The following is a 17,500-nucleotide window of genomic DNA, read 5'->3' on the forward strand; positions in this document are numbered from 1 at the left end:
ATAACTAAAACATATACAGAATATAGATGAGAAACAGAAAATAATAGATTAAAACAAACAAACAATGTCAGGGTCAATTAAAAATAAAGTTATTAGTTATAAAATCAGGAAAATATTCAGAAAATGGACTTTGTAACTGTTGTTTTTCAGTTTTTAATTCTTCTTCTTTGTTTTATTGAATGCTTGAAAAACATTAACAACAAATGTCATCAATCAAACAACTACAATCACGACTTCACGAGGTTTCCAGTCATTTAGTCCTCAATCCTTCATCAAAGTCCTTGTTCTTATTGCTTTCAAGTTTGTTGATCCCTCATTAGACTCAAATACATTTAATTTCAATTTTAAATAAGAAGATTTACACTTACAAATCTTGCTTTTGTGAACAGTAAGCAGACTGTTTACTTCCCCTTCACGTTGTACCTGTTGCAAGGATATGATGTCACGCATTTATTAGCATAATGTATGCTGACCTCATGGGCTGACCCTGGCCAATGAGAATCGCGCTCTTTCATCACCTGCTAGGAAAAGGATTCCGTCATTCCACACATTCCTGCCGCCGCGGCCGAATCCAGAACCCAATCCCGGATCCGCGCGCCGCGCTCCGGCTTCTGCTCCGCCGGACTCCGCTCTCCGGGCTGGAGACCCTACACGGTGTGTGTGCTTTTTCCTCTTCAAACTGCGTGTTTTTGAGTGTGTTCATGTGTGAGAGCGATTGTGTGTGGAGTTATGGCTGTAACCGAGTAGTATTTGTAAACTAAAAGTTTGTTTTATTATCGGACTCTTGTTCCAACACTACGTTACCGAACACCGGACACTTGTAAAATGTGTGTGTGTGTGTGTGTGTGTGTGTGTGTGTGTGTGTGTGTGTGTGTTTGTTAGCACATTAATATGTAACGTTAACGGGAGTTCTTTGAAAGTAAATCATTGACCTCCTCGTGGTACAGTGAAGCATAATAATAATAATAATAATAATAATAATAATATTAATAATATTAATAATAATAAACATCGCGCGCGTCCGTTAAAGGGATAGTTTACCCAAAAATTAAATTTGTCAATACTCACCCTTCACTTGTTTCAGACCTGCTTGATTTTGTTTGTTCCGTTGAACACAAAAGAAGATGCTTTGAAAAAAGCTGAAAACAACTACTGACGTCCATATATTTGTTTTTTCCTACTGTGGAAGTCAATATTTACAGGTTGCAGCTCTTTATTTAAGAATTTTCTTTTGTGTTCAACATAAAGAAAAAAGTCATGAGGGTTTGGAACAACTTGAGGGAGAGTACATAGTGAGTAAATACAGTTTTGGGGTGAACTGTCCCTTTAAGTAGAACGCAACGCTTGTATTGACGCGTCGCGCAGCAGACGCGCGTCTAGAATGTGTTTATTCAATTCGTTTTGTGTTTAATACTAAGTTCAGAAACACAGCGTGCGTGTGTGTCTGTGTGTGTGTGTGTGTGTGTGTGTGTGTGTGTGTGTGTGTGTGTGAGAGAGAGCGTGTGCGTGTGTGTGTGTGTGTGTGTGTTTGAGAGACTCAGCTGTGTAAAGGAATGCTGTCTGAGGAATGTGAGTGTGGGAAGCGGGACTCACGCTAGCTGCTCCACAAACTCGCATGTTTCCAGTGTTTATTCTGGGAATCCGCGACAAAAACACTACACGAGCTGGATTATCAACATCCTGAATTCAGTCTATAAAGGTCCTGTGAAATTAAAATAGACTATTTTAGATGTTAGTTTCAGTCTGTTCGTTTTAAATACACATAAAATGGAAATTAACCATACTGATTTTGTTAGCTCACATTGCTAGTTCTGTTGTGAACAGTTCATCTGTGCATGTCATTAAGAGGAAAAACAATAGTTTGCCTTTGTAATCTTTAATGTAAATCTGAAAATGCACTTCCTGTTTGTTTTCAGTTCAATTCTCAGATAAGGTCTGTCTGAGGTATTGGGCGTGGCTAACATGCTTAACCACGCCCCTCCAGCTGTCAGTTTTGACGAACAGAAATGGTGAACGAACAGAAATGGTGAACTCTCCCCAAACCCTTTTCCCATCTTTCTGAATGACACGCCTACTGTACTACATCCAATCAGCTCGCAGTTGAAAAAAAACAAGCCACGCCCACTGTTTTCTCATGTAATATTACATTTCTATAGGAACTTCAGCACAATACGGAAAAAAAACAGTCGCAGTTTCCGTTTCATGCGGACTTCAAAATAAAATGTTACTAAAATAATAATAAAAGATGTTAGTGTTGAGGATATCTATTCGCTAGTGGCTTCCAAAGCAGTGACAAAATTTGCATTTAACAATATAAACCTCCAAAGCTTAGTTTGTCACTTCCGCTTAAATCGATCAATGATTTATTTTTTGCCGTCAGCTCATACTTCAGTTTCTCATCAAAATCTTCTGACCAATCAAATGCTCTCTAGTGACTGATATTTCTATTAGTTTCCCCGCCCCCTTCATCTCATTCGCTGTTTATTGGATGTGCTTCAGCTCAACCACTCTCATTGGCAGGGCTGTGAGAAAAATGAAACACCATTGACAGTTTTTTTTAAGGGGAGGAGCTACTTTTGTGCCCCGCCCCCTCTCTTCATGTTTAGTTGAGATTACGTCAAACATCGAATAAAAAATGCACGTCAAAGCACTTAAATGGACCTTTAAGTGTGTGTGAAATCAAAACAATGTGTATTTTGCATGCGCACGTTGTTATTCTTTAGGTGAACAATTCATCCATGCAATTTAGTCCACTGGAGAAAAAACAAACAAACAAGTTTGTTTGGGTAATCTTTAATCAAAATCGGAGCATCTGGGTTTGAACATGACATCATAGTTTGATGCTTCGACCACAATTTTCTTAGCCACGTCAATCCAAAGTCATGGTTATTGATATGATTTTATTGTTTAAATATGTAGTAATAATAATAATATAAAAAAGTAAATATATATTTGTAGCCACGCCCCTCTTACTGTTAGTTTGCTACAAGAATACGCAAAAAGAAAGCCCCGCCCCCTTCTCAATATTCCATTTTAGCTAGAACTACATACTGAAATAAGTCAGCGATGCTTTAACATGCTGTTGTTTGAGTTCAGTCATACCGAATGCGTCTTTGCTTCTAAAAGCACAGGATGCGGCACTCAGCAATGGGTTTAAAAAAAATCACAGCAAATGCGAGGTCCATGTGATGCAATATTATGAATATGATGTAATAACACACTTATTAGAAATAGGAAAAAAAATACGCTATGATAACCACTTAAAGATACAGCATATAACTCTGGACAAATGTATTCTGGACAAAGGCACAATTAGCAATAACAACAATAAATAAAACAGTTGTCATGACAACTTTCTATTATAAACAAAAGCTCGCAATGATTGCCCCGCCTCCGAGCTCTTCTGATTGGTCCACTGATCATCAACATGACTTCTGCGGGAGGATGATGACTACAACTCCCATGATTCCACACTCAGCCACAGAGCCATCCAACTACTCATTTGTTTGTTGTGATCACACGCCCTCTAGTGGATAAAATGACCCACTGTGCTTTCAATTGTCTGATTGTTTTGCTCTTGTGCGCAGGGTCTGATCCAGCATGGAAACGCCTTTGGATGTTTTATCAAGAGCGGCGTCTTTAGTGCATCAAGATGACGAGAAACGTGAGTTAGTTTTGATTTTAAGGGATGGACTTTGATGATCAGCTGGTTGATTATGTTGAGTCAGCATGATGTTGTTTCAAGTTTTTATGCAAATGTTTTTATCACACTGAGTGATGTTGGAAGATGATTTCCCCCATGGTTTGACATTGCATTTTTTTGTGCATGCTTCACTTGCAGTTAGCATGCATTCTACATAAATGCAATCACTTGTGCTTTAATGTCAATCTAAGCGTGACGCCTTACAAATCACATCTAAATAAATCAAACTCTGCAAAATCTCTGCTATATTAGTTGGTCTGCTGATGCACTGACTGATCTCAGAACTGTTTGTGAATTTGCATAAGTCAGTGTTTGCTCTGCTTCTGTTGAGTCTTTGATCGTTTACATGAGAAATGCCCTTCGGCGCAGCTGTTTTCAGCTTAATGCTCTGATATATGATCACAGCGAGAGCCTTACCAAACAATAAAAGAGCCGCTCTGTTGGCCGTCACCTGTGTTGCCAGGCCGTGCAGTTGTTCTCCAACTTTTCCATCACAGATTCCTTCCTAGATTAAGTATGAACAAATCCTGCTCACTAGGCGTTCGGTGTTATTGGAAGTCATTGTGCAACATGTGTGTGTTCAGTCTTGCTCTGTTGGACACAGCAGGATTTGGTTAGAAGTACAAAATGTACTGACTGATTTGCGAGCAATAGAGTGTTGTTTCCCCTAGCAAACCGGCACTGGTCAAAATAAAGTATTAAAACAAAGTGCGTTTGGCTCTATGTACCGTTTAGTTGGTTTGAAAAGCCAGATTTGGATAAATGAATCCCAGAACTGACTCGCAAGATCGTGTTCAAACATCAGGATCACATGTCAGTGTTTGTTATTGTGTGTGTGTGTGTGTGTGTGTGTGTGCGTGTGTGTGTGTGTGTGTGTGTGTGGTTTGCTCTGTGACTCATTGCAGAAACTGCCTTTATTCTCCATCATATGCACCAGTTTGACAGGAAGTGTCAGGATTGTTCTCTTGAGCACAAGGGATGTAAACAGTGCCTTGTTTACAGATTTATTTCTGCAATTTGTTTTCCAAATTTGTATAGATGTTAAATTTGTGATTTTTTTTTTTTATTTATTTATTTTTTTATTATTATTATTATTATTATTATTATTATTATTATTATTATTATTATTATTATTATTTTTAATTAATTTATTTTTTTTAATTTATTATTATTTTTTTATTTATTTATTTTTTAAATTTATTATTTTTTTTATTAATTAATTTTTTTTAATTTATTTATTTAATTTTATTTATTTATTTTTTAAATGTATTTATTTATTATTATTTTTTATTTTATTTTATTTATTTATTTTTTAAATGCAAACGTTAGCTGAAAAAACAAAGCTCATTTGTAGCGTGGTCTATTTATGCATTAATTTTCCTATTGATTTTAGCTATATTGTGATCATCTTTGGTGTAAATCTGCCTTAAATGAATAGTTTAAAATGTTTAATCCCCCATAATCAGTTTAGGGCACATTCCTTTAAAAGAGTAATTAGTTATAGTTACTAGTTACTTCTCACAGTAGTAACTGAGTTACATCATTATAAAAGTAATCACCAGGGAAAGTAACTATTGCGTTACTTAAAAAAAATCTAATTTGTCAAAAGACTACTGTATGAAATAAATATCTATATTTTAATATTGTTGTTGGACAATGTGAGAGACAACCATCAAATTCAACATATCATTATAAATATGATCATTACTATAGTTGCACAATTAAACACAAGCGATGCTTTAGATCAGGGGTGCCCAAACTTTTTCTTATGAAGGGCCAAAAAGCAAAGTTGATTGAGGCTCGTGGGCTGAAGGAAAATATAGTTGCATAGGTAATTTCTTAATTTATGTAGTAATATTTACAAATAACTAGAAAATTGCTTTATATTAACTAATAAAGCATTTCTTTTTACATTTCAGAGTTAATTATTACAGTAAAAACAAACACAATTTCATTTCTAGCAGAATGGAGTTGCAATAGTTTTTGCCTTGATTTGCTCACTGATGTCTTCTGCATAGTCCTCTATCTGCTCAGTGACCTTATTTACATTTTAAAAAAATCACATACAATTTGATTTCAATTAGCTTTTTTTGCAGCTCAACAATAACACAAACAAACAAACAAACAAAGATTGTCAAATCAGAAATGATTATCTCTGTTAAAAGCATTCTCCCAGCACTCTCCACCATCCTCACTCTCTTCTCAGATGGGATGGTGGGCCAAATCAGAGGTTGCAGTGGACCAACTTTGGCCCACGTAACTCAGAAACAGTTAACTCATTTATTTACTCGTTACTGAAAAAAGTATCGCCATTAGCAACACTGTATATTTATAACTCCATCACTGCCCAAATCCCAAAGACATGCCCATTGATTTATCATGTCTATGTCACTCCTGTCTCTGTTCATCTAAAACTCCACATCTAGAATCCTCTTAGTCTATGCTGACATTATCTTCAGCAGCTCAAACACTCTAATGGCTAATGGACAGACGGCTGCTTCTCACTCAGGGCTGCTGTTTATGCTAATGAGATGGAGAGATGGGCGTTAGTGGGCGGGGCTTTCCTCCTCTGATGAGGGAGAATGTCAATCAAAGTGTTTCATTCATCAAGTCTGATTAGAACAAACACAATTAGCTCATGTTGACTATTAGGCTGCGGGAGATACTTACACACTGCTGCCTGTGTTCACCCATTAGAAAAGTGTTTGGTTATTTTTTTTGGCACAAGTGTACTGTTCGTACCCTCCTGTTTCTCTGGTGTATCTGAATGTGGGTCATGGTGTCAGAGCGAGCGAATGTGTGTGTGTGTGCATCTGGAGGAGCTTGGGTTGTCCGTTGTGTTTCTTCCTCCCTCCTGCTGTGTTTTTGTGTGCTGATGTCATGTCGTTGTGCGCCTGTGTGCGTCTTTGTGTCTTCACAATGAGTCTGACCTGTTTTCACAACAGTGCCGGCTCCTGCTGCTCGTTTGCGAGCCTTTGGGATTATTTTTTCACTTAATAAACATTAAATCAGCTGAACCCTCTTGTTGTTTTAGAATTGAGTGAACGCTGTTCATCATTCAGGTCAAAATGAGCCGCCTTCAGTGAAGCTCTCAAATAAAGCAGATCAATTTCATTTCAATCCTCAAATCTGTTCAGCATGAAGAAAGAAGCTGATCTTCATCACGCACTCTGTGAATGTTTGTGTGTTCCCTCATCAGTGTGCAGTATTTCAGCAGTGTTCACTCAGTGGACAACACTCCACACTCACTACAGTAAAGAGTGTGTTTTATTATAATTAGAGCACCTGCAGAAGTGGAGAAAGTGTTTAGCAAGAGAGTAGTCATAAGAGATAAAGCAGCAGATTATCACTGTGTGTGTGTGTGCGTGTGTGCGTGTGTGCGTGTGTGTGTGTGTGTGTGTGTGTGTGTGTATCCTAAAAGTGTTCAGTCTTGATGAAAATAGCAATGATAAATGTTTTATAATGTTTGGGTCATTTTAGAAGAGTTGCCAAACTTTAAGATAAAAAAAAAGTATTTAATGACTAATTACATCATTTAAATATGTAAATCGTTCTCTGAAAAGCAGTTTAATTACTGAATAAGGAATTTAAAGGTGCTGTGTGTATGTTTTTGACTCCTCTAAAGCATAAAAACACCATCATATGTGTGCAGATATTCAGAAACATGCTCAGTGAACATTCTTGATTATCTGAAAAACAATGCTGAAGTCAGATATTCTGTTTTGACTTGTGTTACGTGCCGGATTGGCTGTCTTGTTTATGTTTTTTTAACCTGTCCAATTTAGCCAGTTATATTTCAGCACCCCTGGTTGCCTTGTTGGAAAACAGCATATTTCATTCATTCAGAAAGGCTCTGAAAGCATGCGTCCGTGACTGAAGTATGACCTCTGGTGGACAGTAGCAGACTCCGAAATGAGACGCAGATTCTGTTCCATATGAGGTTATTAATTAGCAAATAAATATTACGAGCGTATACATTAGGTGAGCAGGTTACATTGTAACATTGCAACAAGCTATGTGATGAGATACACAGTGATAAATACTGAACAATAGAAATGTAAATACAGCCATTCAGAAGCACAGAATATGAGCACTCACTGCACTCCAACGAAATTGTAAGGTTTATAATCTAATTAAAACTTATAAAACCTCTTTAACATGATAAAATGTAGATGCTGAATCACTGATATGTGTTGGTTTGAGTCTCAGTTCTACAGATCTTCTCAATCGATTTATTTTATTGTCCAGATCTGAGGTGAACTATCTACTGCTGCTTTCAGTAGTATGGCAATAAATGTGATGTGAAATGCCAGTCAAACTCACATTATTAGCATTTAACACAGAATAAAGCACATGAGCTGCACCTGAGCTGATCAGTTTATACTGTTGTTCAGCTGTGAGAAACAGAAGCCGTTTCTAATATATTCATTTGAGGCGTTGTTTAGAACAAAAACTCCTTTTAATACAGTAAATATCCCTTCTATCGGGTGCCATGGCTCTAATTTAGGACACAACTTAAATCAGCCTTGCTGTTGGTGTCATCAATCTGGCAACCTGCGCTTGAGTTTGTTTTGATCCAGGAATGCAATACCTAGTTCAACCACTGGGTGTCAGACTTACACACTGAACCTTTAATTACTTAATACTACTTTTTTTTAAAAGAATTATTCTGTTCATCGTGGGCGTCACGTGGCGCAGTGGGTAGCACAATCGCCTCACAGCAAGAAGGTCACTGGTTCGAGTCCCGGCTTGGCCAGTTGGCATTTCTGTGTGGAGTTTGCATGTTCTCCACGTGTTGGTGTGGGTTTCCTCCGGGTGCTCCGGTTTCCCCCACAAGTCCAAACACATGCGCTATAGGGGAATTGATCAACTAAATTGAATCTAGTGTATATGTGTGAATGCAAGAGTGTATGGGTGTTTCCCAGTACTGGGTTACGGCTGGAAGGGCATTCGCTATGTAAAACATATGCTGGATAAGTTGGCGGTTCATTCCGCTGTGGCGACCCCAGATTAATAAAGGGACTAAGCTGAAAAGAGAATGAATGATCTGTGTTGGGACACCATGAATTGATGTAATAGTTTACAGTGTGCACACACAATAATCAAATAAGATCAAGTCCTTTCCTTAAATATTAAAGCATATTCATTATATAAAGCCCTTCATGAACGCTATATCATGAAAAACATTTACTCATACCACCAAATAAAGTTGTGCTGCTCATACCGGCCAGATTGAACATTAAAACAGCTCAGTTGAGTCCAAGAAAAATCTTGAGAATTGTGTTTCAGCTCTTTCTAAATGCACAGTTTGAACAAGCCACACCTGTTTTAAAGTGTGTATTTAATTGACCTGAATGTGAAAAGTAATCCCGAACTTCACTTCATTCAGTGTAACAGTAATGTAGTGGAGCGCAGAACGATGGTGTAATTTCAGCACAGATCTGTGAGCGCTCCCATTATCCGCAGGTGTGGTTCTGTATGTCGGGCGACGGCTTGTGTTGGGCTGAAGCTTCAGGCAAAACTGCACAATTACAGCATGTTCCCCAGCATTAGAGAGACGAACACAACACACTTATGCTGTTTTATGGTTTAAACACTTTTAAAGTGGTTTCTCCAGACACACAACTCATTTAGACAAACTGCAAACCCTTCTAGACGTCTCTAATGGGTTAGCCACATTATCCCATAGTCATTACTACAACCCATTATCAGTTTTAGAAGAAATTAAAACTTTAATAAACATTTGATCACCTAGGTATAGAAAGAAAATACATTTAAATTCAATTCACCTTTATTTGTACAGCGTGTGTATACACACATATATATATATATATATGTATGTATGTATGTATGTATGTATGTATGTATGTATGTATGTATGTATGTATGTATGTTTTATGTGTTTGTGCTGGCTCTGCTCTGCTGCCATTGATATTCTCACACCTGCAGCCCAAACAGGATCCAAACAGGAAGCTGACCTTTGAATCCTGCGACCGCTTTTCTTTCCCTCTCATGTAAGATTGATATTTGTGTGTTATTGTTCTGAGGAATGCTCAAACACTCGGACGCCTCGCAGGCCAGTCAATAATTACTCTCCTGCTCTTTTGTTGGACTGAAGGATCTGCTGTCTGCCCTGATTTTGGCTTGAGTCATGAGAGTAAGGATCTGTTAATGTTACATGGATTCCACAGTGACTGCCTTAGCAACAATCATCAGCGTTTCCAGTTCACCTACCTACACTACGTCCAACAACGTAGTTTATCTGTGAAGACAACGTTCATGTTTTTACCTGTCTAACAGAAGAGTGTGAGCTTTGAGATCTATTAACAGAGATTAACGGAGCGTTCTGTTGCTTGGTTACGAACCTGTCAATCATCTCATCACATCACATCATCCTGTTCATGTTTAATTTTATACAATATTATATACACAAGCTGAATTCTAGTATCAAATAGAAAAATAGATACTGTCGTCATTGCAAGGACAAAATATATTAGTTATTAGAAATTAGTTCTTGGCAGCACAGTGGCTCAGTGGTTAGCACTGTTGCCTCACAGCAAGAAGGTCACTGGTTCGAGTTCCAGCTGGGTCAGTTGGTGTTTCTGTGTGGAGTTTGCATGTTCTCCCCGTGTTGGCGTGGGTTTCCTCAGGGTGCTCCGGTTTTTTCCAGAGTCCAAACACATGCGCTATAGGGGAATTGATTAACTAAACTGGCCGTAGTGTTGAGTGTGTGTGTGAATGAGTGTGTATGTGTGTTTCCCAGTACTGGGTTGCAGCTAAAAGGGCATCCGCTGCGTAAAAAGCACGCTGGAATAGTTGGCAGTTCATTTCGCCGTGGTGACTCTTGACGAATAAAGGGACTAAGCTGAAGGAAAATGAAGGAATGAAAATTAGTTCTTAAAATGATTAGGTTTAATCAAATGTTGTTTTTATCCATTAAACAGCACTTGGGAAATATTTAAAAAATATAATATTAATAATAATGATAATAATAATAATAATGATAAAAATAATAATTATTATTAATAATAATAATAATAATAATAATAATAGTAATAATAATAATAATAATGATGATGATGATGATGATGATGATGATAATAATAATAATATGAATGATAATAATAATAAATAATGATAATAATAATGATAATAATAATAATTAATAATTAATAATAATAATTGAACTCTATATGCTCTTTAGAGTCTTATAAGAGTCTTTATTAGTGATCATAACAGGTTTCCTTCACTGAGTCTGGTGAACAAACAGTGGCTCTCACAGAGAGGTGATTTGTGCTTTAACACACAGAAAGAGCTGTAATAGATGACTTGTTAACTGTGTTTAACCAGCAATCATGCTTCAGGATATTAGCTGTTGTTTCTCCAGGATCATGAAAGAATGACGCTTTTCTTTATCTTCAGTCTTTAAAAGATACAGTTGAATACTAAATTAATCAAATAATTAAATTTAATTAATAGTCCATCAGGGACTTCAAGGACAATATATCTATATATATATGATATAAAACTGCGAGTTTTAAATTGTAAAATTGCATGTTATATATATAAATCTTTTTTATTCCAGTCAAACTAAAAGAAATTATACTTTCTTTGATGGATAGATGGATAGACAGATAATTGGATGGATGGATGGATGGATGGATGGATGGATGGATGGATGTGGTTGGGTGGATTGATGTATAAATGGATGGATGGATGAACAGATGGATAGACGGATGGATGGACGGATGGGCGGATGGCTGGATGGATTACATATACTTAAATTTTTGTTCCAGCCTAAAATAATTCTTCTGACTTTCTTCAGAGTACAAGTAAAAATAATAAAAGTAAAGTAAAATAAAATAATTACAATTATTCAGGGGCAAATAATAATTTCACATAGAGTCTCCAAATCTGTAAGATGATTTATTGTGTTGTGACCTTTATTTTCAAGAGTTTGAACTGAATCCGATCTTGAGTGTGAACTTGCCTGTTTATTCAGTTTTGTTTTGTTTTGTTTGTGTAGAAAACATCTGTTCCCTTTTCATTTTATTTACTGGCCCTCGAGTAAACAAGCGGAGCTTTCAGCTGCACAAACATTCAGTCACGACTGCACAAATCATTTAGACTCTATTTGAACTGAAGATGCTGTGCAGAGCTGTTCTTTAGTTTCCTCTTCCTTATTGGAGTTTGGCATTGAGTCTTGTTTTTTTATCTGAATCACTACATAAAGTCCTGTGAAAAAGTTAGCATTCCTGATTTAGAAAAATAATGGAATTTTATAGGGATGTAAAAAAATGATCTAGACTTTGATAGTAAAAAATGAAAGAGAAACAAAACAAGAACATATAGCAATAATGACCCTGTATGTAGGTTTCTGAGTCTATATAGGAGGACAGAAGCAGCCTATAATATAATATAATATAATGTAATATAATATAATATAATATAATATAATATAATATAATATAATATTTTAGTAAATATATATATATATATATATAAAGTCTCATTTCTTTCATGTGGAAACCCCTTTAGTGTGGAGGGCACTCACTGAAATACTGACTGGAAAAACACTGGAGGGAGGAGGGTTGCTGTGGGTTATTACTTTTGCACATGACATATATTATGACCTATAAAAATAGGTCTTTAAATGTATAGATAGGTAGATGGATGGATGGATGGATGGATCAATAGCCGGATGAATGGACCGATAGATGGACAGGCGGACAAACCGACAGATGGATAAATGGATTGACAGATAGACCGATGGATAAACAGATGGCTGAATAAATGGATGGATGGATGGACGGATGGTGAGATGGATGATGGATAGACAGATGGATAGAAAGAAAGACATAAAGATGGATAAATAGATGGATGGATGGGTAGGTGTATTGGTAGATGGAAAGATTAATAGAGAAAACAGAAAGATGGACAGATAGATAGACAGACAGACGGATGGAATAATAGATGGATGGATCAATAGATGGATGGACGGACAGACAGATAGACAGATGGATAAACAGATTGTTGAATAAACAGATGGATAGAAAGAAAGACAGATAAATAGATGGATGGATAGATAGATGGATAGATAAATAGATGGATGGATGGGTAGATGTATTAGTAGATGGAAAGATTGATAGAGAAAACAGAAAGATGGACTGATAGATAGACAGACAGACAGATGGATCAATAGATGGATGGACGGACAGATAGACAGATGGATAAACAGATTGTTGAATAAACAGATGGATAGATAGATAGACAGATTGATTGAGGAATAATTGGATGATTGGACAGACAAATGGATGGATTGATGGATGGATAGATAAAAAAAACATCCAGATGGATAAATAGATGGTTGACTTAATGGATGGAAAGATAGACAGATAAATAGATGGATGGATGGATTGACGGGAAAACAGACAGATAAATAGATGGATGGATGGATGGATGGATTGACGGGAAAACAGACAGATAAATAGATGGATGGATGGATGGATGGATGGATGGATGGATGGATGGATTGACGGGAAAACAGACAGATGATGGATGGATAGATAGATCTTGTCCTGATACAGTGTTAAATAACTCCACTACTGTTACGTAATGCCTAACAGTGGTTCACTACACGTGAGTATTGAGTTCCCTCAGTGTTTTCAGTCTTCATGAGGAGGATCACACCTGAACGACTCGTGTTTCCTTTATAGTGAGCATCTTCACAGCAGTATCGTGTTGTCAGTGTAGTGTTCATACTTTAAGTGCTCCTTCTGTTGTTCACTGTAGCGCTGATCCACACACTCCCGGATCCGCTTTCTTTTCCAAAACAACCACAACAATGCAGCGTCCCCTAGAAACCCTCCCTGACACCTATGTAGGCTATAATCTGTCAGGTCGAGCGGTTATTAACCACTCTTAAAGGAGAAGATCATTCAGGTTTAACAGATTACGATCATTCACCGCATTGAAACGTTAATGGCTAATGTAAAACAATACTATAGTCATGTATAGTAAATGCAGTGTTTTTGAACTATGCTAAAGGGAACCTGAATTAATGTGTTGAGGTAATGTTATAGCTGCTTCAACAACTAAACAAACAAACACATTATTAAGTTTTACACAACTATATATATAGTTTACTGTAGTAATTTACTACAGTATTTATTACAGTTCATCAGTTAATACTGTTGATGTAGCATTCATTGAGGTGTAAATACTACACTACAGTACACAATATAATACACTTTACTATAGTATGGCTGGTTACTATAGTATTCATCCATCCACCCATCTATCCACTCAGTGCATCCATCCATCCATCCATCCATCCACCCAGTGGAACCATCCACCCAGTTCACCCATCCATCCATCCATCCACCCATCCACTCATCCATCCATACATCCAATGCACCCATTCCATCCATCCATCAATCCATACACCCAATGCACCCATCCACTCAAAGCATTCATTTATTCATCCATCCACCCATCCACTCAAAGCATTCATTCATTCATTCATCCATTCATCCATCCACCCATACACTCAAAGCGTTCATTCATTCATCCACCCATCCACTTAAAGCATTCATTCATTCATCCATCCACCCGTCCACTCAAAGCATTCATTCATTCATCCATCCACCCATCCACTCAAATCATTCATTCATCCATCCACCCATCCACTCAAAGCATTCATTCATTCATCCATCCACCCATCCACTCAAAGCATTCATTCATTCATTAATCCATTCACTCATCCACCATCTACTCAAAGCATTCATTCATCCATTCATTCATTCATCCATCCACCCATCCACTCAAAGCGTTCGTTCATTCATTCATCCATTCACCCACCCATCCACTCCAAGCATTCATTCATTTATCCATCCATCCACCCATCTACTCAAAGCATTAATTCATTAATTCATCCATCCATCCTTCCACACATCCATCCACTTAAAGCATTCATTCATCCATCCACCCATCCACTTAAAGCATTTATTCATTAATCCATCCAACCATCCACTCAAACATTCATTCATTCATCCACCCATTCATCCACCCATCCATCCAACCATCCACTCAAAGCATTCATTTATTCACCCATTTATCCATCCACCCATCCACTCAAAGCATTTATTCATTAATCCATCCAATCATCCACTCAAAGCATTCATTCATTCATCCACCCATCCATCCACTCTAAGCATTCATTCATCCATCCACCCTATCCACTCAAAGCATTCATTCATTCATCCATTCATCCATCCACTCAAAACGTTCATTCATTTATTCATCCATCCATCCACCCATCCACTCAAAGCATTCATTCATTCATTCATTCATCCAGCCATCCACTTAAAGCATTCATTCATTCATTCATTCATTCAATAATCTATCCATCATTAAACCATCCACTTAAAGCATTCATTCATTCATTCATTCAATAATCTATCTATCCATCCATCCATCCACCCATCCATCCACTCAAAGCATGCATTCATTCATTCATTCATTGTTTTTCTTTCTCTCTTGTATTTCAGTCTTCCATCACTTCTGTAAGGTTGAGTAAATGTATCCATTTTGAGTGAACTTTTGTGTAAATCCGCTGCTTACATAACGCCAGTCTCAAATTACAGCCTGGGATTTGACTTGGTTCTTAAGGGATCAATGGCATGAGAAAAAAGAGCTCATTATTAGCCTGAAATGACATAATCTTGAGGCTGGTTATGTGTTTGGACATGAACCCGACTTGTTTTTATCAGATCCCGGAGACGGAGAGGCTGTGAAATAGACTAATTAGCTTGATGATGGTGTGTTTTCATGATGTTCAAAGAGGCAGATTGAGGGATCGGTGTAATTTGGATCCAATCTGGCGCCCGCAGGAGCCATAGAAAATCACAGCAAGCCTCGTGTAAGAATAATCTTTCAACAACGTGAACATTTGACCGGCATTACTGAACAAACTACTTAAAGACTCTTTTATAAGCACTGTTTGTTAAATCACACTCTTACAGATCAATCACATAATCATTCACAATTACATTTCTCTGAAATTGTACATATTTTGTATATCATACATGCATACACTGTACAAATATCTGTTAATGAACAGTTTCAGTGTTTTGGCTTTATTGTTTATTACGCTACTTTGAATATCGGGTCTGAAATGGCATGTAAATATTACTGTAAAACAACATCAGCCCTATTGAACTGACTGTGATCAATGCTGTACGTTGATAGTCATTAGCCGCTAATGTGATTTCACTATTCAGAATTAGCAAAGAACACTTTTCTGAAGTGATATTATTGAGGAGAAAGTGCAAATATTGCGAATATACATTCAACTTTACCCCGATGTCAAAGATCTGCAATCCACATGGAGCCGTTGGAGAGCCGGCTGTAATCAGAGCTCAATGCAAATCAATGGAGCGGCTTTGAATAACGTCTTCAGCTCTCTGTTGAAGGTTAACCAGCTGTGAACTTTCTAATGTTTGCTAGTAATGCTGGAAATCACCATGAAACTCCACGAAATCATATTATCATGCTGCTTGAGTCATGATACTATCATGATATATTGTTTTATTATCAAAATGGCCAAATTCTGACTGAGGAAAGTTAATTGAGCTGGCCTATTATTATTATTATTATTATTGTTATTATTATTATTATTATTATTATTATTATTATTATTATTATTATTATTATTAATATTATTATTATTGTTATTATCATTATTTATTATTATTATTATTATTATTATTATTATTATTATTATTAATATTATTATTATCAATATTATTATTATCAATATTATTATTAATATTATTATTATTAATATTATTATTATTATTATTATTATTAATGTTATTATTATTGTTAATAATATTAATATTATTATTAATATTATTATTATTATTAATACTATTATTAGTATTATTAATATTATTATTATTAATATTATTATTATTATTATTATTATTATTATTAATTTTCATTAAAAATGTTAATGAAAGATGATAATTAATTGGCGGCAAGGTGGCTCAGTGGTTCGAGTCCCGGCTGGGTCAGTTGGCTTTTCTGTGTGGAGTTGCATGTTCTCCCCGTGTTGGTGTGGGTTTCCTCCAGGTGCTCCGGTTTCCCCCACAGTCCAAACACGTGCGCTATAGGGGAATTGTTGGACTAAATTGGCCGAAGTGTATGAGCATGTGTGTGAAAACGTATGGGTGTTTCCCAGTACTGGGTTGCGGCTGGAAGGGCATTTGCTACTTAAAACATGCTGGAATAGTAAGCTGAAGGAATTAATGAATGATGATAATATTTGTATTTTAAAAATAAGTATTTCTCATATTTCTTTAATTTCTTTTTATTTAAAATGCTATAATCTTATAATATTAACATATAAGAGCGCGATATAAAACTACGGTTAAATGCACATTTGTAAATAAATACTTGGTAGTAAAATGTTATGGTAAGCAATTTGACTAAATTAAATGTAATATATTTTTGGTACATGAAAAAGTGTGGTTATGATCACCATCTGACAAGCTGATCCAGCAAATATAGTGCTTAAAATGCAGCAATGTCATATTTGAATAGAAAATCAGGCGAATAAATACAAAAAGTTTACATTTTTAAGAAAAAAAAAACCCTGGCATGTTTCTTAATCTAAGAGCATATAGAAATGACTACCAAACATTAAGGTTTGTCCTGTTCTTACTGAATTGATTCTAGTTTCTGATTTAGTTTTCAGCTTGAGAGTGGGTTTATTTTAGGCATGTGTCCAGCTCA

The 17,500-nt window shown here is 36.4% G+C and overlaps 1 protein-coding gene across 1 annotated transcript in view; it reads left to right on the forward strand.

Moving 5' to 3' along the window:
- The first annotated feature begins 543 nt into the window (after positions 1-543).
- vgll4b (vestigial-like family member 4b) overlaps positions 544-17,500 on the forward strand; it is a 54,425-nt gene continuing 37,468 nt past the window's right edge. The window contains exons 1-2 of the mRNA XM_056468850.1: positions 544-654; positions 3,588-3,664. Coding sequence (XP_056324825.1) covers positions 3,601-3,664 — 64 coding nt within the window. The 5' untranslated portion in view covers positions 544-654; positions 3,588-3,600. The remainder of the gene's footprint in view (positions 655-3,587; positions 3,665-17,500) is intronic.

The sequence above is a fragment of the Danio aesculapii genome, chromosome 11 (genome assembly GCF_903798145.1).
Source record: "Danio aesculapii chromosome 11, fDanAes4.1, whole genome shotgun sequence".
In the NCBI taxonomy this organism is placed as follows: domain Eukaryota; kingdom Metazoa; phylum Chordata; class Actinopteri; order Cypriniformes; family Danionidae; genus Danio; species Danio aesculapii.